Source organism: Heloderma suspectum, chromosome 4 (genome assembly GCF_057233095.1).
Source record: "Heloderma suspectum isolate Gila_16-S chromosome 4, 16-S_ref, whole genome shotgun sequence".
Lineage (NCBI taxonomy): Eukaryota > Metazoa > Chordata > Lepidosauria > Squamata > Helodermatidae > Heloderma > Heloderma suspectum.
Genome location: NC_139461.1, coordinates 223,505,196 through 223,527,823, shown reverse-complemented (window position 1 = coordinate 223,527,823; position 22,628 = coordinate 223,505,196). Strand labels below are relative to the sequence as shown.

At 45.6% G+C, this 22,628-nt stretch overlaps 1 protein-coding gene and 1 long non-coding RNA gene across 3 annotated transcripts in view; one reads left to right on the top strand and one right to left on the bottom strand.

Annotated features, from left to right (window-relative positions):
• PLPP3 (phospholipid phosphatase 3) overlaps positions 1-659 on the bottom strand; it is an 82,978-nt gene extending 82,319 nt beyond the window's left edge. The window contains exon 1 of the mRNA XM_084848256.1: positions 371-659. Within this exon, the coding sequence (XP_084704382.1) occupies positions 371-509 (139 nt within the window). The 5' untranslated portion in view covers positions 510-659. The remainder of the gene's footprint in view (positions 1-370) is intronic.
• LOC146348119 (uncharacterized) lies at positions 174-22,477 on the top strand. Of its 2 annotated transcripts, XR_014789915.1 has the most exons (5): positions 8,623-8,808; positions 13,156-13,347; positions 14,555-14,647; positions 19,480-19,702; positions 22,163-22,471. It is a non-coding gene; the product is annotated as an uncharacterized LOC146348119 (long non-coding RNA). The 2 variants fall into 2 exon arrangements; XR_014789916.1 differs by lacking the exons at positions 8,623-8,808; positions 14,555-14,647 and adding an exon at positions 174-395 and having other exon boundaries at positions 22,163-22,477.
• Positions 22,478-22,628: the final 151 nt, after the last annotated feature.

Here is a 22,628-nt window from a genome sequence, read left to right as displayed (position 1 = left end):
CAGAATAAGGCAAACACGCTGCAGCTCGCACGATACAAGAAAAAGAACTATTCAACAGATATCCAAGAAATCTTGAAATACTCCTGCGAGTAATTCTTGCAAAACCGATCGGTTCCAGAAGGCTGGTTTGTGGCTCACTCGCAAAGTTTAGGAGAAAAGCGAGAAAGGAGAGCAGGCAGAACATCGAAGAGTGGGAGGAGGAGGAGAGTGGTTAGTTTTCGCAGAGTGAGACTGCAGAAGGAGGAGGAAAGTTCGTGGAACGCCGAAGCTGTGTGAGGGGCTGGGGGGGGGGGGGGTCGTTTTTAAAGAAATCCGAAGAAAGTGAATTAATAGAGGGGAGGAGGAGAAGTCTCTCGGTTTGAAATCTCACCCATGAAGAGGCAGAAGAGGTCGAGGCAAATCAGTAAAGCTTTCTTGCTGGGGCTTTTTCTCGGGTTGTTGTTCAAGGCAGGGCTGCCCCCGTTCTTGCTCTCCGGAGCGATCGCTTTGTCGTACTTGTAATTTTGCATGATTTGGGGGGGAATCGCCCTTCCAAGCGACGTCTCTTTCTAGCTCGGCGATGATAGCGAGGGGAGGGCGAGAGGAGGGGGGGGGAGAGGGACAATCCAGGCGATGGAACGGTGCTGTCTGTGCAGGTCGGGATCTTCGCTTGCAGGAAGGAGGAGGCGAGTTCGGAGGAAGGGGGGTGGTTGTTTGGCAGGCTTTTGTTGTTTGGGCAGACTTGCCGCGCGGGCCCTGTGGAGCCTGTAGAAGGTGGCGGTGGTTTTTAAAAAATTTCTCACATGGGAGAAAGTGTGTGATCTCCCCCGCCCGCCCCTTGCTTGTTTCCAAGGCCTTCTTGCTGTTGTTTTAAAAGTTGTTCTCTTTAATAATAGCGATTGGGAGGGAGGGGGAAAGTTGGGAAAGTTTTGCCCAGCGTGATCGGGAAGCCGACCAATCCCCGCTGGCCCTGGGAGTTCAGCTTACGGCTCCTCAGCAAGCCAGCCAGCTCCTTGCTAATGAATGGGAAGGAAGATCGTGCGAAGCAACTTTCCCGCAGCCGCGTGAAAACCCCAAAGCCTCGGCCTGGAAGCTGTTGCTGCCGCCGCCGCCACCCCCGATGCTCTGTGATGGAGCTGTTTGGTTTCTGCACTTTTATTTCCTCCCCTTTTCCAACCCTCTTGCTCTGATCCAAGTACCACCCTCTTCCTGAAACTGACATATACGTATGATAATTAGCCCCACATTTTTTCTTTCCAAATAGGATGGGGGGGAAAAAAAAGAGAGAGATGCTCCAAACCCAATATGAGGGAGCCCCTCGCGGTCGGAACAGTAATCGCGCTCCATCAAACTTTTTTAAGGTGGAGCTCCTCTCTGGCCGTGACACCCCTCCACCTCCCACCCACCCCGCATCCCTGACTTGGTTGGTAGCAAAGTTTTGCTTCCTTATTTAAAAAATATTTCTGTAGCGTTTCTCTTCCCACCAGGGCCATAAAAAGCAACATGCAATTTAAAACAATACAATGAAATCAAATCAGGAGAGAATAAAAGCAAAAACAAGACATTCTTTAAAACAAGCCAGAAGAATATTAAAATCCATCAAAAGAGGTGACTGTAAACAAATGCAGACTCCACTGCTTGAACATCAACAGCTTTTTTCCTTCCTCCCCCCTCCCATTTTTTTTTTTTTTAATTTGTTTACCATCTTGCCTGAAGAACAGTTGAAAGCTTGCACAGGTATTTTGTGACTTTTGAGTTGGCCTAATAAATATATTATGGTGATATGGATTTTGGAAATTTCCTTCTGATCACAGCCCCTGATGCCCATATCGCTATAACATCCTCTCATGATACAGAGTTTTCAAGAATCTTGGGCTTAGTAAGGCCAAACCCAGTTTTTCAGTAGCTGAGCTCAGCCTTGGGACAAAAGATATCTTAACAGTGCCTCTGGACATGTGCAGAGGCATTTCCTCTGACCACCACAGTCAGCATCCACACCCCTGGCGGCTGGGCTTTAAGATGAAGGGATTTCATTTCACATGAGAAGGCACCACATATTCCAGACCCCTGATTCTTTAGAAACTGACCTCTGTAAGTATAGTATAGCAGACCACGTGCAGATTTGCCAATTACAGTATATTCCAAAATCATGGGGGCTAGCTGCAAAAAAATAAATTGTGATTTGTGAATCATGGTTTTCAGAAATAAAATGTTGAGCTGTGGAGGTAAGCGCTCCTTGCTTCCTTGCTTTTTACAGATGTTGTGTAAGTAAGCACACTTTTTCTCTGGGTTTGTAATTGTAACTTGACATGTGTAATGGATGCCATGTCTGCCTGCCCTTTTTGTTTCTCACCTAGGATCTTTGCTTGCAGGGTGGAGGAGGAGGAGGAGAAAGAGGTGGTTGTTTAGTAGGGTTTTGTGGTGGTGGTGGTGGTGAAAGCCTTGAGGAAGGGAATCCAAGGGATGCTTAACATTTTCTCTGGCACTTGTCTGCCTGCTGTATCTGCTGAGAAGGGCACTGATTTTTATTTGTCTGTGAGGTACCTGCTCTCAAGCCCCAGACAAAAATTTCTTCAATTTGGTTTCCCCCACTACCTTTTCCGTCATCTTTTCTGACCAGAAAAAACCCTCCTTAAGGAGGAAAAGACAGAACAGCTGCACAATGCCTTTTGAGTGATGGGACTAGGAGCCCTCTGTTTGGAAACTCCCTGGATCACAACAAAACAGATCACAACAAAACGTGTTGAAGCCCATTCCAGTGTGCTCTAGGTTGTCAAGGAGCAGCAGCTTCAGGTTTTACCAAAAATCAGCCTTGTCCCAAATCTGATATCATGGCTGGGGAATGCTGGGAGTTGGACTTTTTTTTCTGTCTAAACATGCATAGGATCGTGCCCTTAGGCTGCAACCCTGTCCACACTTACCTGAGAATTCGGTAGGATTTGGTTCTGCATAAAAGCACCGTTAGTAATGTTCCAGTTGGTAGCGTGTTGCCTTTGGGACAACTGAGTTTAAAACGCCAGCACAATGAGCAACATCTTGAGGAGGGGGGTGCGGGGGCGGGGAGAGCCAAGAGAAATGGTCTACATACACAGTTTTAAAAAAAGTTATTCAGAAGTTGAACAAATGGAGGGAATGCTGAGGATGGTCCTTTTGTGGGCCATTGTCATCAACAGGGGAATCCTGTGAGCAGTGCAGCATTGTGACCTGTAAGAAGGCCCCGAAAGAGACAGAAAGCCAGGATGGGCTGAAACTGACACACTGATTTGAATTACCCAGCCAATCTTTTTTGGCTTTGGGCTTCTTCTAGTAAAGACTCTTTAGCACCAAAAGCCAGTGCAATACAGTGGGTGAAGTGGTCAGTACGAATGTTAGTGACCCGCAACTGAATATTCTTTCCGCCACGTGTTTTGTTGGATTGCCTCGCACCAGCCTTCCTCAACTTGGTGCCCTCCCCATGTGTTGTACGGCAAGGTCTGGCATTCTCCAGCCAGTTGGAGTCCAGCATGTCTGGAGGGCACCGGGTTGAGGAATGTTGCCTCGGACAGATCGCTAGCAGCTATCACTCCAGCCTATGTAAGGATGCTGGGCAGAAAAATGAGATGAGAATTATAAAGCTCTTTGTGGAATGCAAAGTGCTCTAGAAAATATAAGTAATTAATACATCATGAGTAGTATGATAACAATCAAGTATAGCGTAGTTTGTGGGTATCGCGGTAGCTTTAGAATGCGAATACGTGCTTTAGAAAATCCATTTGTTTTCCTCCTGGATTTTCAGTTCTGAGTGTCCTGGAACAGCTTTTATCATTCTAGTGAAATTGCAGAGACAATTCAGAACATTAAAAAAAAAAAAAAATCCCCTTATCATAATACCCAGATTATCCAAATCACCACTAAACCACAGTCTAGGGATAGGTGGATCACTTACCCCGTTCCGGGGTGGGGGTCTGCAGGGGGGTAGGCGATCCGTTCCTCCCCCCCCCCCGGAATCCGTTCAGGCCAGCTCCATTCTGCCTTGATCCTGTGGAGCCAGCCGCCAGCTCCATTTCGCTGGCGAATGTCGATATGGCCGGCAGCCATTGCCGTGCCGTATCGCTGTAAGTCAGGCTCCAGATGCAAATGGTGTAGTGGGCGCCATTTGTCGCCGTAAAGCTGGTAGATTAGCCTAAATGCACCCATTTACAGCTGCATTTAGGCTAATCTACCAGCTTTATGTCCTGAAATGGCACCCACTATTCCATTTGCGTCTGGAGCCTGACTTACAGCGATACGGCACGGCAATGGCTGCCGGCTATATCGACATTCGCCAAGGATGCAGCCGGCTCCGCAGGATCAAGGCAGCGACGGATCTAACCTGGAAGGATTCCGCGCGCAGGTGGAGGTGAGTGCTCCGTTCCGCCACAGGCCCCAGTGGGGCTGGATTCTTGAAATCTGGCCTCATTGGGGTCCGTGGCGGATTTCTCCCCCATCCCTACCACAGTCATGCTTATCTCTGAGGGAATGCACATTGTGGCAACTGCCTCCACGTGGCAGGCCATTAGTGTGTGGCTGTTCGCCTTGCATATTTGAAAACTATGGCAGCAGTTTCATTTGCACCAGTCTACATTCATGGCATTCATTATAGGTGTCAGAAATGGATGGAGATATCTATTTAGAAGTGACACATTTGTACCTTCTTGTTGTCACACACCTTCACATTTCCAACATCTGTGCATCACTTACAGCATGTTATATGAGCTAAAGGTTTTATCTTCAAAAGTGCAGAGTTCCATACAAATAAGTTCTTACCTATTGAAGCCCCTGTTTAATATTTGGGGTGCAGGACAGGGTCTTCTTTAAAACTTAGAAGCCAGAGTTAGAAGCCTTGCTTTGAAGGCCAAGATGTTGGTCACTTGTTCCACCATCTCCATGATCTAGCAGTAACCCTTCTCTACTGAGTTGGTTACACTAACTATTAAGTTTGTTTGAGGAAAAGAAACCATCAGGCAACATAGGGGAAAAAAATCATGTCTGCACTACAGAGGAATTAACCCTTGCTCTAAATCTGTTCAGAAAGGGTCATCCTCCTAAATTACTAAAACTCAGAATGTCAAAATTCAACATAAACTACAGAAGTAAGCTCCAGTTCCCAGGAAAATCGAGAAGTATTGTGCCAGCTGGATTTGTCATGGATGCTGCAGGATGAGGCACATAGAGAACACAGGTGATGTACATATTAAATAGGTCAAGTTCTCATTTGAATGCTGCAATATGTGTTGGTGTAGTCATTCAGATTCATACAGCATCCATATGTATTCTAATTCATACACAGGTCTTGCATCCAAGCGAAGGCCCCTGTTCATTTCAACAGAGGGATCAGCTATGCCTATGACAAAGGAATGCTTAGCTTTTACAGATCATCCCCCTTCACTGAAGTGAATGGGAAAGCATTTCTAGGCAGAGAAACACTGTGCACAGATTGGAACTCTGGGTGGGTGGCCCCCACTCTGTGGAACTCCCTCCCTAGGGAACTCCGCCATGCCCCCTCTTTAATGAGCTTCCGCCGTGCATTAAAAACGTGGTTGTTCAGGCAGGCATTTGGGGTGGGTTAGCGTATTTTAGAAAATGTTTTTATTGTAGAATTTTATTGTTTTAAACTGTTTTATTGTATGCTGTACATCGCCCAGAGTGGCTGGGTGACCAGCCAGATGGGCGATTAATAAATTTAATAATAAAATAAAAACTAAAACTCTGGAACTGGATATGAATAGCTCGATCAGGGCCCTCCTCTGCAACTTTTGCAGGAATCCTGGAGGCTATGCTTGGAGGGAACACAGACATAGACTCGGTTCGCGTGTCATGGCAACCCAGGCTTTAAACCTGGAGTTTCTTCTTGGGTTACGACTGTGGGTTGTTCCTCCCCAACAACCTGCGTCCCTGGGTGGTTTAGCTCAGTGGCAGCGGCCGGCAGGCCAGGAGCCAACACACTCATTCCTGCTTCATTCACAACAACCCACCGTTTAACAAACTAGCTTGTTGTGACATGCGAACCAGGCCATAGTTTCTGTATGCTGTATGTAGGGGAAAGGTCACCGCCTGAGATTCTTGCTGGATAATCCATTCAGCATTGTCCCTTAAGCAAAGTTTAACTGCTTTGCTCTCATGGAACAAAATGATTGACATACTGGGATTTGGACAAGAACAATCCCCAGATTGTGAGACTTCAGCCACACTATTCATTTAGGATTATTCTTATTACTTAAGCTTCCTTTCTTGTTCATTAGAATCTGCTTTGGAATCACATGCCTTCTCCTACTAAATGCCTGGCATGAGGGTAATTCTAGCATCTCTCAAAGCAGCATATAGGACTGTTTCATTATTAGGATGGATTTCACTTTCATAACGCCCAAGGTAGGGCATCTTCCCTAATAGCTTGAACAGACCAATTCCTATTTTGCCCTCAAAACAATATCATTTTGGCAAAAAATAAAAAAATAGCCACCTTGAATGCTACAATCAGGATAAATTATATGCTTCCATAAAGTGTATGCAACATTGGCTTCTTAGCACATGGTTGTTCAGTTTGCATAGTATGTTCTGAACTTGATATCTGAATGTCTGAAGATTTTAGAATTTTTCAGCAATAACACATGTGGTGACAGGCAGAGAGATACAGACAGAAGAAGCTGAGTATCGGACAAACAAGTTCTGCAGACAAGGAAGCTGTGTGATACTTATTACCTTGATTCTTTTGCAAGCTGGTCTAGAGTCCTGTGAATAGGGATATACGAATCCCCTTACTTTGAGTCTGCGGGGGGGGGGGAGGTGATCCGCTCCCCCCCCCCCAGAATCCTCACTGGCCAGCTCCGCTCCACGGTGAGTCCACATAGCTACTGGCTGGCTCTGTTCCACAAGCGATACGTCCGCCATTGCCGTCCGTATCGCTGCTGAGCAGAAATAGGAAGTGATCCGGATGCAAATGGCATCTGCTACGCCGTTTGCGTCCCTGGTTCTTCTCGCGATAGGCTATGCAAATATCTACGTAAATGCAGACGCGTAGCCTATCGCGAGGAAAAACAGGGACGCAAATGGAGTAGTGGATGCCATTTGCATCCAGATCACTTCCTGTTTCTGCTCAGCAGCAATACAGATGACAATGGTGGCTGTATCGCTTGTGGAACGGAGCCGCCAGCGAGGAGGATTCAGCTGTGCGATGATCCAGTGGGAGGCGGAGGTGAGTGGGATCGTTCCGCCACGGACTCCGGAGGCTGAATTCCCGAACTTTGAGCTGCATGGGCTGCCACATTCAAAGGAATATACATACGGATCGGTTTCCTCCATTAAAATCAGGCACTCCTTGTGGGCAGAGGAGCTCCGTGTATGCACTGGACCAACAGCATCTGTAAGTCATGGCAAGATGAGGGCAACTGCCTGCATATTTTTAAACCTATCTTTGCAACATGAAGACTCAAAAGCATGAAGATTTAACAAAGAAAATCAAACTTAAAATTCTTTAGGAACAGAATTCTGAACCAGATTCCACACAGAACTCCATATGCATGAAATTGGTAAAAACTTTTGTATTTGCATTTGAAAAACCTATTTCTGCATCCCTGAGCTATATAGTCTGAATTTCAGGCCCAGAGAGCCACAGTTTGCATTCCGGATTTCCCCAGATCGCCACACCCCCTTCCGCTTTTCCTCAACCACTGATCATTTGGTGGCTTTCCAGCTTTTGTGCATTTCCCCCTCCCAGCCACCCCCCATCAGAGCTGTGCACAAATGGCTTCTCAAAAATTTCCAGCCTATTTGTGGGCAGAGAAATTGGGGCGACAATTTCACCAAATTTCTCCTAGGGGAGGAGAAATTCTCCAACAATTTCTCACAGATAGGGCTTACCATCAGCAGGGGTTGTAGTATAGCTTCTGTCTTTTTTCTTAAAGATTTTTGGTTTATTGCACTGTTCCTGAAAGTGGCAACAGCATCAACTGTGTTGGCTTCCACTTTTCTGAGGCAGAATTTTGTTTGGTTTTGAGCTTACCTAAGTAATCACTGCAAGTGTCAGGAGCGCTCTGGCGGCCTCTCCCAGTAGATTCCAATAGCCAACTCAAGACACAGAGGAAAGGATTTCTTTTCAAAGCTTTAATCCTTTTACAACTTAATGACTCTTTCAGATGCTAATCACCAGCGACTAAAGCAAGGAACAGCAGGGTGGCCTAAGCTTCAAGTAGTCAGTTGATCCCTGTTTGAAAGAGGGTCACTTGAAGACCCAGAACTTATGGGCTAGGGAGAGATCCTCCCTCTTTCCCTTGGGTCCATGGGAGGCGGCTGTTGCTTGCGTGCCAAACAGGCGCTATGCCTCCTTTCCGCACCCTCCATCGCTCATCGCTCTTTGCGTCTGCGTCGAGCATCTAAGAAGCCCCCCTCCCGCATTCCCTCACTGCCAGGGTCGCTATCTATCTTAGGAATGCTGGCAGAAGGAATCTCTGCCAGGTGCTGAGCCTGGGAGGGATGAGCTGGCCCCTCTCCCACGGATAACTGTTCCTCCTCAGAATCTGAACTGCTCTGAGGCTCTCTGGGCTCAGTTTCCACCCTGACAGCAAGGTGGCTGAGGGTGCTGTGTGTGTTTTCTCTCTCTGTTACGCATCTTTCCATTGCTCTGTGCAGCCTCCCGGGCCACCTGCCATTCCTGAACTGAAAAAGCCCCATGGGAGGAATTTCCTCATGATGTCTTCCTCATAAAGGCTTTAATTGACGTGTGGGAAACCAAGGAGGCTACAGGCTGCCACAGAGATTGCTGTACAATGACAGACAGGATACCCATGCACACTCCTCAGCCACCTCACAAGAAAGGTAAGCACAAGAACCCCACACCCAACCCGTCAGGAAAAACTTCCTGACTGTTAGAGCAATACGGCAATGGAACCAATTACCTAGGGAGGTACTGTAGTGGGCTCTCCCACACTGGTGGCCTTCAAGATGAGGCTGGACAGCCATCTGTCAGGGATGCTCTGACTTGGATGCCTGCATTGAGCAGGGGGGTGGACTCGATGGCCTTGTAGGCCCCTTCCAACGCAACTATTCTATGAGAATTTCTCTGAAATTTATCCTCCTTTGCATTTCTTTTCAAAACCAATTTATTTTTTATGAAATTGAATCGGAATGGTAAAAAACAAGCGGGAGAAATTTTCGACACAGAACTAGTTGAATTGCCCCTCCTTAGGGATGTTAGAGAATTCCTCCATGGACTCAAATGAGGTAGGAATTAAGACTCCAGTTCTTTAGAATCCAGCCCCTCGGAGTCCGTGGCAGAACAGACCACCCACCTCCGCCAACCCGCAGAGTTGCCCCAGAATGGATCCTACCTGCCACTGGCCGGATCCAGTCCGTCTGCTGCCGTCTGCTGCCGGTCTGCAGAAGAAAATGGTGACCAGCGTAGCAGATGCCATTTACGTCCCTTCTCTTTGCCATGATAGGCTACGTAAATATTTATGTAGCCTATCACGGCAAAGAGCAGGGACGCAAATGGCAGCGGATGGAAGTCCGGATGCAGATGGACCTGGCCGGTGGCTCCGCGGAGTTGCCGCGGAGCGGAGCCGGCCAGGAAGGATTCTGGGGGGAGGGACGGATCTCCTCCCCCCCCATGGACCCCCCCAACTGGAATGGGGTAAGTGATCCGCCCATCCCTACCTCTCCTAAGGCATCATTACTGGCACGAAGAACTCCAATCTAAAATATACTGGTATTTTGGCACTGCCCCCTTTGTCTTCAGCCCCACCCAGCAGTGGGAGGCAGCCCCCAAGAGCGTCCCTGAAATGGAATCTGGCCTTCGGGCTGAAAGAGGTTAATTACCCTTGATGTATATATATATTACACCTGAGTTGCAGCTGTGCTCCCCAGCTGCTGTCTCTTTCTCTCTGCAATGGCACCAAGGAACAGGAAAAGCTGAGGGGGGGCAGTAGGAGGTTCAGATGGAAACAGTCCTCAGCCCAGCTCAGCTGTTCCGGCTTCTGCTTGTTAGTAAAGCTGCGGGAGTTACATTCAAATAGGCTTTTTGTGGAGTTATGATTATAATAACAACTGGAAAAGGGCTGGGTTGTGTGTACTTGAAGTGAAAAAACAGGTCGACAAAGGAAAGGTTGAGATTTGCATTAAATAAAACCTATTTGACAATGCAATGCCCTGTTACATGGAGAGATTTGGACATTGCCTTATACCAAGTCAACCATCCGTCCATCTAGCTCAGTAATACCTGGCAGTGGCTCTCCAGGGTTTAGACAGGGGCTTTCCTCAGCCATACCTGGCAGGACCAGGAACTGAACCTGGGACCATCTGCGTGCAGAGCATGTGCTCTGCCCCTGAGCTAGAGCCAGCCTTCCAGGTGCACCAAGAAGTCTGAGCGTATAACTGTGCCTTTAGAGAACAAGATCCTGCCATGATTTTTATGCGTCCCTGTGTCAATACACAAGGAAAATCTCCTGCTTAAGCCCCCCTGATATGAAAGGCAGTTGCACAAGAAGAGAATTATGTAGCTATTTACTCTTTCCCTCTTACCCAGTGTTATCTATTTTGGCATCAAGTCACATGGAGCATCTTGTGTTTAAATGCCATTAATGTGAACGCGAGTTGGGCAAGAGTTGTATGCAAACATCAGCAGGCAACCCTCTCCTCTTGCAGAAAAGTCCCTCTGTGTCGGGAAATATCTTTAAAAACATAATGCTCTGTTTGGACTGTGCACACCCCTTCAGTTCACAGTGCCTATGTCTGCTCCGTTTTACACATTTCCCTACTCATTGGATGGCATGATTGATATATGTCTGCCACGGAAAGCCAGCATTTCTGCATCATCTGCTCATTCTCCTGTTACGTCTGGGGATATAAAACCCGTGCTTTGCTCTGTCATCCTTACACTGCAAGTTTGCTCACCCTTGCTCAGCTTCATTGACTGCTGCTTGCAAGGGGAAGGGAAATCACATCACATGTTTTATATGAGGGGTATGCAGACTTCAGGCTTGTCAGACCTACTTTGTTGGTTGGTTGGTTGTTTGTTTGGGTGGGCTAGAACAACCCCAAGATCCACCAGCCAGGGCCAGGTGCAAAAGCCACACACTTAGAATTAAAAGAACATTCTGAGCCTAGGAATTTGTTTTCAGTACCAGAAACTGTGCTGAACTCACAGTCCATTCACACAACAGTCCGTTCCTGTTACCCCAAACTTTCTTCATTGCAGCAGCCTAATTTGGGGGGGGCAGGGGTGAGGAGGAGGAAATCATTTTGCTGTTGCTACTGTGAAATCATTGGGAGTCAGAAGACCTTCCTGATCTATTGTGCATCGCCCAGGGATCTACCTGTGGACCCAATTCTGCCTGTTTTATATTCCTTGTCATTAAGAAGGAGAGGAGGTAAAGAAGATGTTGGACTGATGGCTTGGGCGGCAGCTTTCTCTTGAACTGGGTGTCCTTGTCAGACTACCCGGCAAAGGCTAAAATGTGCTTGGGGCCTCATCCTTTGGGTAGAGTCCCTCATGCTTGACATTGGTTGTCAGGAAGACTTTCATAGTAGGACCTAGGGCTGTGCATGGACCCCCTGATCTGCCTCGGAGGCCGCTTTGGGGATTCCGAGGTGTGCTCAATTTGCTTCAGGCTGATTCGGGGAGGGGGGGAACCACTTTGGGCTCCAGAGCTGAAGCAGGATTTGGGCATCTGAATCCCACTTCGCCGCTACCCCCAACGTGCTGCCCAGCCCCCAGCTCCTTACCTGGGCCCTTACGCTGCCAGTCATCTTGTTTTTTGGAGGGGAGTTGCCACTACCAGGGGAATCACCACTGCCACTGCCACCAACTCCTGGGCCCTCTGGATGCACACTGGCAGCTGTCTTGGGGGGTTTTTTTGGGGGGAGCCATTTTTAAAATGGCAACTCCCTGTATTTCCGGAAATAGATGCTGCCAGCATGTGTCTAGGTTCCGTTTCCAGAAATACAGGGAGTCACCATTTTTAAAATGGCTCCCACCCTCCAGAACAAGACAGCTGCCGGCATGCATCCAGAGGACCCAGGTAAGGGGCTAGGGGCTGAGCAGCAGCAGCTGTGCTGTGCTTCTGGATCGTGCCAGAGCACTTCGGAGCAACCCGACCTACTTCGTGCTGGTTCGTGCCCCCTCCACCTCACCTTGGAGGTGGCCTGAAGCGCCCTGCTTTGAATCAGAGCTCGGGCTTCTGGGCAAAGCGGTACACAGCCGTAGAAGGATCACAACTGACAGCCTAACAGGTCTTCCACTTCTTTGCATAGGGTTCCACTTTAACTGTTCTTCTGGGCACTCTCACGGCTCTGCCTAAGACTGGGGCAAACGTTTGTCTATTCTTTATAAGTCCCCAAAGTTCACTGGGTGACTAGGGATGTTGGAGGAAGCTGCAATGGATTCAAATTAGTTTGGATTTCTGTGAATTGGACCTGCAGGTTTTCCAAGTTGTGTGGATTCTGTGGACTTGCGGACCAGTTTTTCTTACTGGGGGGGGGGGGATTTTCACAAACTCTCACTTGTGCTAATGAAGTGTGCACTAGTGTTAATACACACTGGCACAAAGGTGTATTTGTGCAAGTGGAATAAAATTCTCATTCATCCCTAAAAACAAAAATCCAGTTCCTTCGATGAGTGGACGATGGAACAAAGGACACCTGACAGTCCATGAAATACAGATAGAATGGATTAAACAAAATCTGTACATCCCTACTTTGGGCCAATCACTGACTCTCAGCTGAACCTACCTCACAGGGTTATTGGGAGGATAAAATGGAAGGAGGGAGATCATGTATACTGCTTTGGGTTCTTTGGAGAAAACGCCCGTAAGTAATACAAATACAAGAAATACATAATAAATAAATGATTGATTGCACTATCAGTTGCTCAGTTCTTATATTTAGTATGCACTATGCAGTACTGTATTTTTTAGACAAACAACCATTCTGAACAGAGAGAAGAGGCTGATGGGAGCAAAGGGATTCTTGCCCAAGAAAGTAGTCTTTGCCAAAAATGTTTAGAAATCATTTCACTAGACACCCATCAGTATCATAAGACTATGACTTGCTTGTGTTAAGTGTACCAAGATGGCTTGCCGTGTTATGGCATGTTCATACATGAAATTCTTGCTGTCTGATCTACATAGCCGTTTCTGAATTTCTGATGAGCTTGCATTCTCTTTGAAGGTAATAGGAGCTTCGCCATCATCAGCAAAACTGAGATCTACCACTTGGTCTGAAAGATAAACAAACAAATACGCTCTACCTAGCAGCGAAACCTATTTATGACTGATGACATCTCTCCTGCTTGTGAGTTCACAAAACTCCACAATGGTAATGATCCACAAGTGCTCTGAATGAAAGACTAAGGCCCCCTTGGTAAGTTTATGCTTCTTTTTTTTTCTTTGTCCCTGACAGCTTCTCCAGAATGGAATCCAGTCCCTGTGAGAAAGGTTCCCCCCCCGTACATATATATGTATTTACGTGTGTGTGCACGTGTACACGTGTGCACGTATACAGACACATTTATGTATGCACACACATAATAAAAATACAAGGGAACTTGTCTGTCCATCCATCTATCTGTATTACCAGTGCACCAAGATCATGACACCAAAACATGTCACTTCAGGGTTATTTTGTTTCTTAAACACATTAATTAATTTTCATTAATTTTGATGTGTCCATGTGGTTAGATCCTGTAGCAACATCTTCAGCCACTAGGGCCAGACAGAGATATCCGAGACATAGCCTTGAAGTCCATACAGTCTGAAGCCAGGGGAAACCAGTAGGCCGAGGGACAGAGTTATACAGCTGCCCCATGCCCCTGCTGTGAGGCAGATCCCCTTCAGAGGAATATAGTGGGCAGACCACTCCCTCAAGGGGCTAAAGGGGTGTACCATGGGAGGGGCCGTGCCTAGGGGTGCCAGAGGGCATGGCTTCATTCCAACCGGGCAGGCACGATGTGTCAGACTCTGACAGCTGCTGAGCCTGAAGGCTTCACTGTATCAAACTAAGGGCTATTCCAACCCGTGCGAAGCCAGGTCCACTCACTAGGGCAGGGGCTGTAGCTCAGTAGCAGAGCCCTGGCTTGGCATACAGAAGGCCCCAGTTCGATCCCCGGCTTCTCCAGGAAGGGCAGGGAAAACTGCCTGAAACCCTGGAAAGCTGCCAGTCAGTGCCGACAATACTGAGCTAGATGAACCAAGGGTCTTACTCCGGAAAAGGCAGGGTCCTATGTTCTCTTACACACACACACACACACACACACACACACACAGATTGAGAGAGAGAGAGAGAGAGAGAGAGAGAGAGAGAGAACGTTAATACAAATGCTTATAAAACCTGCAGATGGCAAACAGTCTTAAAACATTCTCTCTTCTCTCACATACTTGAAGAATGCCTCCTCTAGATGTGTTGGTACAGCACGTTTACTCCATGTTAAAAAAATAAAAATAAAAAATGCTTGTTTCAGAAATATTGTTTCTACCACATGCAAAGTTATGTAAATTTAATTGACAGATTAATTGACTAAAATTCAAAGGATTAATCAATTAAAATGTCTTTAATCGAGTTCCATTTCTAGTAGGATATGCCTCCTCTGTAGCATCCAGAGAACTACTGCTGTCATGGGAAAGAGACAGGGCTAAATGACCCATGGATCTGACACAACCTACTAGTAAGTAATCCCATGGAATTCAGTGGGATTTGCTTCCAAGTAGACAACAGCTGTAGGATCATGCTGCAAGTTTAGGCTGCACTCTTACACTCATTTGTCTGGCACTAAGCGCCACTGAAGTCAGTGGGACTTACTTCTGAGCAGACATGTATAGGATTGCACTGTAAATATCCTCTAGAGAGGCCAGTCTTACTAATGACCTGCTCTTTCCAGAAGTTACGTCGACTGAACAGCTTCCTACTAGCAACAGTCTTCCCCCAAAAGCTGAAAGATCATTTTATTGGCATCTGTGTTACTTCTTTAACAATTAAAAAATTAAAGTTTGATAGCGCAAAAGAGAACTATTATCAGAAAGATAATCAAATTAACTGTGAGGCAGGAATAAAATTGTGTCCATAAAATTAGGTGATTGCGGAAAAGAAGTTATTTAGCAGGATACCTTCTGATATTCTACCTGGCATAGTGAGTCAGTTTCGTTTCTGCTTTGTGGAGGGTTCCTTTCCCTGCTTTAATGGAAGCAATTGAAATTTAGATATTAAGGGCACAATCCCATGCATGTTTAGACAGAAAAAAGACCTACAACTCCCAGAATGCTAGCTGGGGAATGCTGGGAGTTGTTGGACTTTTTCTGTCTAAACATGCATAGGATTGTGCCCTAAGCGTTACAAACTCAAACAGAAGGAAATACTGCCATCTAGTGCCTGCAGCATGTATTACAAACAAAACAAATGTTACCCTTCTGAATACATGAAGGATTTCCAAACGTACTGCCTTCCTAAGTATACATGTTGTAAAATGCTGATGCAATGATGCTCTATCCTCAAAGTCAAGTTCTGTGCTTTATTGAGAATTGTGGAATTGACTCCAATGGAACATTCCCCCCACCTTTTCCCCTCACAAGGGGTGGAATTTTGTGGGGGGAAAAACTGGTGGGTGGGGAGAAAGGGTTAACACCCCTCCCAGAAGCACTGCAGTCCTGATCCAAATTGGGGCTGTGCATGCTTACACAGAGGTAAAGCAAGCTAGCATGCGTGGTTCCACAATGAGTGCTGCTAGAAAGAACATTTAGTTTGGCCCTATATACTGTACCTAGACCAAACTCTCATTAAAATATATTGCACAGCATCCAATGCTGCTACAGTGTGCACCTGGGAGCCAGTGCTTGCTAGCGCCACTGGAAAGCAGAAACCTGCCCAAATTAGTGCTTCCAGAATGGGAGAAGTCGGCAGAGCTCGCGGAAGGGAGCTCTGTTGACTTGTCCCGTTCCAGAAGCGCTAATTTGGGCTAATTCCTGGGCTTGAGCTAGCAAGCGCTAACTCCTCATTGCTCTAGTGTTTTTTTCTGTTAGTGCAGCATGTTTAGCGCTGGCGCACTGCCTGCATCAGATATTGCCTATGGATTTGGCCAATGTGTCTATTTTGAGCATAACATTTGGTTATTTGGGACATGTTGGATTTGTTTCTCTTTGATCGCCATTTCTGGTGCACTGCAAACCTCGCCAATTGTTTATACATGCAAATTAAATCTAGAGATCCTGTCAAAAAGCGTAATTGTTTGGCTTGTAAGCTGAATCTATTAGGTTTGTTATTTCCAAATCTGTAATGAGCCTGGACCTCTGTCCAAGAAATTTTTAATATTTTCATAATTTGAACAGAGATTGATTATGACTTAATTTTGTATTTTCTATGCCTGCATTCTGCATGACTATGTACCTAAACCCCACCATTTTCACATGCTCTGATGATGATTGCCAGAATGCTTTAGTTTCTGAAGGAAATGTAAACGCGCCATTTGCAACACACATGGGAAGATTTCACTTTTGTACCTGAAACTATACAACAACCACATGTGAAGAAGTAGTTATATTGATCAGTCTCCACTTCTTGTTCGGTCTTGCTCAGTGTCCTCTATGTTGCAGCAGAGGAAGAGTCCACCATCTCTCTGGACTATAGCAAGCAAACACAGCACACTTAAAAACAGCCAGTCTGAGGAGAGATCTGTTGTAAAAGGTGATCCACGAGTTTGGGCGGGGCTGTATTACACACAGCACATTCCCAAGATGCACTTCAGTGACCCACATGTTCAAGACTTCACAAATTCATTGAGATCTGCAATTAATGGGCAACGTCCATCTGAACTTGTAACACTGCATTTGTTACGTAGTGAGCTAATTACAGTTTCTGATGCGGTCAGTTCAGCTATCTCCACATAAATCACAGAAAGCTATATCCACCTTAAGCTTCTATTTTGATAGAAAGATGAGATATACATTTTGAAATTAATATCTTGTGGCTTCCAAGATGGTTCAACTGTCAAATATAAGTGTCTGGAACAAAATTAGAATAAATATGGCAGGTGAATAAGTAAAGCAAAAAGGAGTAGACATTCCAGCAGAAGATAAACAACAGTATTTCAAAATCACTGTGTGTGTGTGTGTCTGTGTCTGTGTGTTCGTGTGTGTATAGTGCTTTTCATGTGGTTATAGCTAAACTTATAGAGCTATTTATATACTGCCCTATGTGTTATGTACACAAAGCAGGCAGTTTCGTAGTGAGCTGGTTATGAAAGAAATAGTATGTGTGCAAGGATCCATATAAAGGCTGTGACTAAGTTTGGAAACCAAGTAAAGCAGTATGCTGAGCCTGCATTTTCAGGTCATTGTAAGGATAGCCCTGTACATTGCAACCTTACAGAAAAAAATGTTTCAAAATATGACACTCGCTTGCATGCTCTGTTCAGCAATACTATCCTGTTACTAACAGTGAAGATAAACATTGTTATAAACATAACCCTTATCCAGACCCATGGGTATCTGGCACTCCTGCAACTACAGTCTGACCTGTTCATTTCTAAAGACAGTGCTGCCTTGCATGCAAAAAGAAGTGTGCATCAGAGATGCTCCTTCCATTGGAATGAGTGGGGGAAATGCTTGCAGATAGTGGCTCCATTTTGCATATTGGATTGCCCCTTCTCTGCTGTGCACACAATAACTGCATGAGATCACATCACCAGACCGGAGTGAAGGGTTGTGTGCATGTTTTTATAATGCGAAGGGCACAAGTGTATGCATGTTTAGACAGAAAAAAGGTCCTACAACTCCCAGCATTCCCCAGACAGCCCTGCTGGAGCATTTCCTCCAAGCGCTGGGCGAGTCAGGTGCCTCCTTCACATGTCACATGCTGCCCTGATTGGGGCAGAGCGTGCTGCATGCAAAGGCGGGAGATGTGGCCTGGGCTTTGAGGAGCAATTCCTCCAAGTGCCGGTTGAGTTGCTTTCTTTGCACAGAGAGAGGCACAGAACACCATGCCTTTCTCCGCACAGAGAAGGGGAGGCACAGGGGCTTCAGAGCAGAGCCCCACCTCTGACATCATCCGGCCTGAATAGACATGTATAGAATTGCACTGCCAGGCAATGTCACAATATGAAAGAACTGCTGGATTGGGCCTGAGTGTGTTGTGCTTCCTGGGATGAACCAGGAAGTTGTTAAGCGCAACACCCGCTGCTTCTGGCCTGAGGAGAGAGAGGCCACCACCTGAGAGAGCCCACTGGAACGGCTTTGTTTGAATAAAACTTGTACATTTGTTTGGAAGGCAGAGTCCGTGTGAGTCTGTGGGGCGCAGTCCACCAACTTGTGCAGCTCTGGGTATGCTTGAAAAAGTACCCTCAAGCGTCGGGTACCTCTCATTGCCATACCATCCTGGGTAGAGTCAGTGGCTGCTACCAGCTGAACTTGTGGAGTTATGTTTTGCTAATATCATAACCATTTCTATCGTACATGGACATGTAATATGTATTTCTTGCTTGTCTTTACACCAGTTCCATCAGGCAGGTCACTTTTTACAAATGGGTGACATCTTTAATGTTAATAATTTTATTTAACCATAGGTCATGACAAGAGTAAAACCCCCACACAATATAATTTAACAGAGAATACAGAAACATAAGAGCCATAAAAAAACAATGAAAATAGTAAGCAGTAGAAGCACAAAGAAGAAATAGTAGGTCTTCATGACAGCCCACCTTTTTTTCTGTTATAAAGGCCCTTCTCAGCATTTCTGCTGCGACAACAAACTGAGCTACTGTATAGGTAATATATTTTCCATGGCTGCACAACATATAGTTTACTTTCCTCAAAAGACCATTTGCTCCTGTTATTGCCAAAAGCAGAACTGACAACAAATGCATCCTAGGAGCTGGATAAATAGAGCAATGTAACAAACAATGACAGATATCTCCACAAAATGTAAATGTTGGTTTATTAGTTCCTCAGTGCAACAGCTTGGATAGATATTGAAAAAGGCATTGTCTGAAATTGTTGAACCATGCAAAACTATACATGTCTACTCAGAAGTAAGCCCAACTAAATTCAATGGGACTTACTCTCAGGTAAAGATTGCAGTTTTATAGCATAATTCGATCCATACTTATCTGGGAATAAGTCCCACTGAATTCAGTTGGGCTTACTTCTGAGTAAACATGCATAGGATATCAGGCCTTGATATATATACCTTCTTGGGGGGGAACACTTCAATTTTCATGGTACAAGCCCATTTATCTGCATTTTAGGAAGACATTTAAGTTGTCCAAACACTTTCTCTTATAAGTACATTTAGTGATCAAAAACCTGCTGGTTAAAGACCCGAATTAAGGTTATCTCATGTTGGCTCAAGCTCCGCAAAGACTGCAGATTAGAAGCATAGGCGAATACCTTACCTAGTGATGCCTCCAAATTTCATAATTAGGCAGCTTGTTGGTCAAAACATGTGTGTTTGTAATGTTTACCTTTATAGCAAGCTTGGATCACTGCCTTACGAATTCATTATTAATTTCAGAATTAATTAACTGCGAGCTTTGGAGCGTGCACAGTCTGTATCTAAAATACGGCATTTCTCCATATGCGCTGAACTGGTTGGATTAATACCCTTAATACCAGCCTGGGTCCTCCAGTGAGACATCTGCCTTGAATCTTCTGTCTTCACTGCTGAAGCTCTGGCTCCATGAGGAGGACTCAGCGACAACATTAGTCTCTTCTCCATACGGAACGGATCACCGATGGTGAGTAGACATTACCTAGAATGGCCAGGTGAAAATGAAACAACCAGTCAGGAAAGGGTGCATTACGTGGCGCCACATGATGCACTTCACATGATTCCAAACTGAAGCTCCCGAGGTGCAGTTTGATATTGCACATTCACAAAAACTCGTATGCACAGAACAAGATCTCAAATTAAAGGAGAACTCTCGTCCAAGATTATATGAATAAATTCATTATTTTTCAAGGAAATAACAACCTCATTTGGGATACGTTCATCACTATCCTGAAAAGATGTGATCAGTAATGAAGGTATGTAATGTCACAAACTGTGCTTGCTTACAACTTACACTCCATGCACCCAAACTTTTCCTTGGTCTTGCAGATGCAAATCCAGGTGGAGAGGATGGAGGGCCTGGGAACAGCAAAGATGCCCCACCTTGTCCTGGTCCTGTATTGCCTTATGAAGCATCTGAGCCTTACTACATGGCTAGATAAATCCATTAGAGTCCTGATCTGCATAATATTGCATAGTCTGCTCTTGTGAGGTCACATTCCATAATACAAGGAATAAGCATTACTCATAGAATATACAGTAGATTTCTTCTGAAAATAGACTCCCTCTGAAAACATTGGCATACTGGCAGCATTCCCACTTCAGAGTGAAACTGAGCATGCCTGACATAACTTTGCCAGCAGTTGCTGCCATAGGCTTTCATGGGGCAGAAGAACCTTACTAACTTTTGAACTGCTGCCCAGAACCTCACCAAACCAATGAAAGGCACTCCTCCTTGACAAGCCAGAATAAAGTCCACCAGTAGTTTTCAACAAAATTTGGAGAAAAATATGATATGCCATGCCAAATATTGGAGGAAAAACAGAAAATGTGTCAGTTTTCAACACCCTTTAAATTGCTGTACTTGTGGTGATTTTTATCAGTTTTGAAATGTTGCAGATCTGTAGACCTCAAGTAGATCATGGATGCCAAATTTCAAGTTAGTTGCTCAGCAGGTATCATTTTTATTAGCAGTAAGATTTTGAAATGTATAATGGTGGAACTACTGCACATATGTGGGAGGTAGTCTCCCATGTGCACTAGCAGCAGAAATCTTTGATAGATGTAAATTAGTAATGGTAGAGAACTCAGAATTGGTGTGTGTGTGTGTGTGTGTGTGTGTGTACGTGGGCAGGGTGTTAGAAAAACAAACTGCTTCTTAGTAGGGATACAGTCAGGGCCAGAAATATTGGAACAAGGATAACTGTTTTGGCAGTTGGCCTCTGTACACCACCACACTGAAGGTGAAAGGAAACACACCCAGATGGGGGCAAAGTCAGGACTTTCAGCTGTAATTCGAGGGGTTTGACAAAAGCGGGGCACTAACCATTTAGGAAAAACAGCCAGTGGCATACACACACACACACATGCCTACCTCCAGCATACACACACCCATCGTTGGGGGCTCATAAGTAATGGAACAAACCAACATCATTTCAAACTTAAGGATCGCCTTTAATACCTGGATGAAAATCCTTTGCAGTCAATGACTGCCTGAAGTCTGGAACCCATGGACATGACCAAATGCTGAGTTTTGCCAGGCCTTTACTGCAGCTGCCTTCAGCTGGTGCTTGTCTGTGGGTCTTTCTGCCTTCAGTCTTGTCTTCAGTAAGTGAGAAGCATGCTCTATTGGGTTGAGATCAGGTGACTGAATTGGCCATTGAAGAACATCCCACTTCATTGCCTTGAGAAACTCTTGGGTAGCTCTTGCTGCATTTTTGGGGTCATTATCCATCTGCAATATGAAGCGGCGTCCTATCAGTTTGGCAGCATTCGGCTGAACCTGAGCAGAAAGTATAGCCCTATACACTTCAGAATTCATCCTGCTGCTTTTATCAGCAGTCAGGTCATCAATAAACACCAGTGACCTGGTTCCATTGGCAACCATACATGCCCATGCCATAACACTGCCTCCACCATGTTTGACAGATGATGTGGTATGCTTTGGATTATGAGCTGTTCCTTTCCTTCTCCGTACTTTTCTCTTCCCACCATTCTGGTACAAGTTAATCTTGGTTTCATCAGTCCACAGAATCTTATTCCAGAACTGGGCAGGCTTTTTTAGGTGTTTGCTGGCAAAAGCTAATCTGGCCTGTCTGTTCCTGAGCGTTACCAGTGGTTTGCACCTTGTTGTGAAGCCTCTGTATTTACATTCATAAAGCCACTTCTTGACTGTAGATGTTGACAATGACATGCCTACCTCCACAAGAGTGTTCTTGACCTGGCTAGATGTTGTGAAAGGGTTGCTCTTCACTATGAGTAGAATTCTGTAGTCATCTACTTTAGTTGTCTTCCGTGGTCTTCCAGACTTTTTGCTGTTGCTGAGCATGCCAGTTAATTCCTTCTTTTTCAGTATGGTCCAAACTGTTCTGTTGGCAACTCCCACTGTTTTTTCTATCTCTCTGATGGGTTTATTTTGTTTCCTCAGCCTATTATGATGGCCTTCTTCACTCGCATGGATACCTCTGTGGACCTCATGTTGGGAGTTCCAGTGAACAGCTACCAAATGCAAATGTAACACTCAGAACCACCTCCAGGCCTTTTATCTGCTTTATTGGACATGGGGTACCCAGGAAACAGGCCACACCTGGCCATGCAGCTGCTTGTCAGCCATTCGTTCCATTACTTATGCGCCACCAACGATGGGTGTGTGTGTATGCCACTAGCTGTCCTTCCTGAATGGTTAGTGCCCCACTTTTGTCAAACCCCTTGAATTACAGCTGAAAGTCTTGACTTCACTCCCATCTGGGTGTGTTTCCTTTCAACTTCAATGTGGTGGTGTACAGAGGCCAACTGCCAAAACAGTTATCCTTGTTCCAATATTTCTGGCCCTGACTGTATGCAATGCCGGGAATTCCATTCGATTTAAGCCCAATGGGATTTCCAATAAGCAC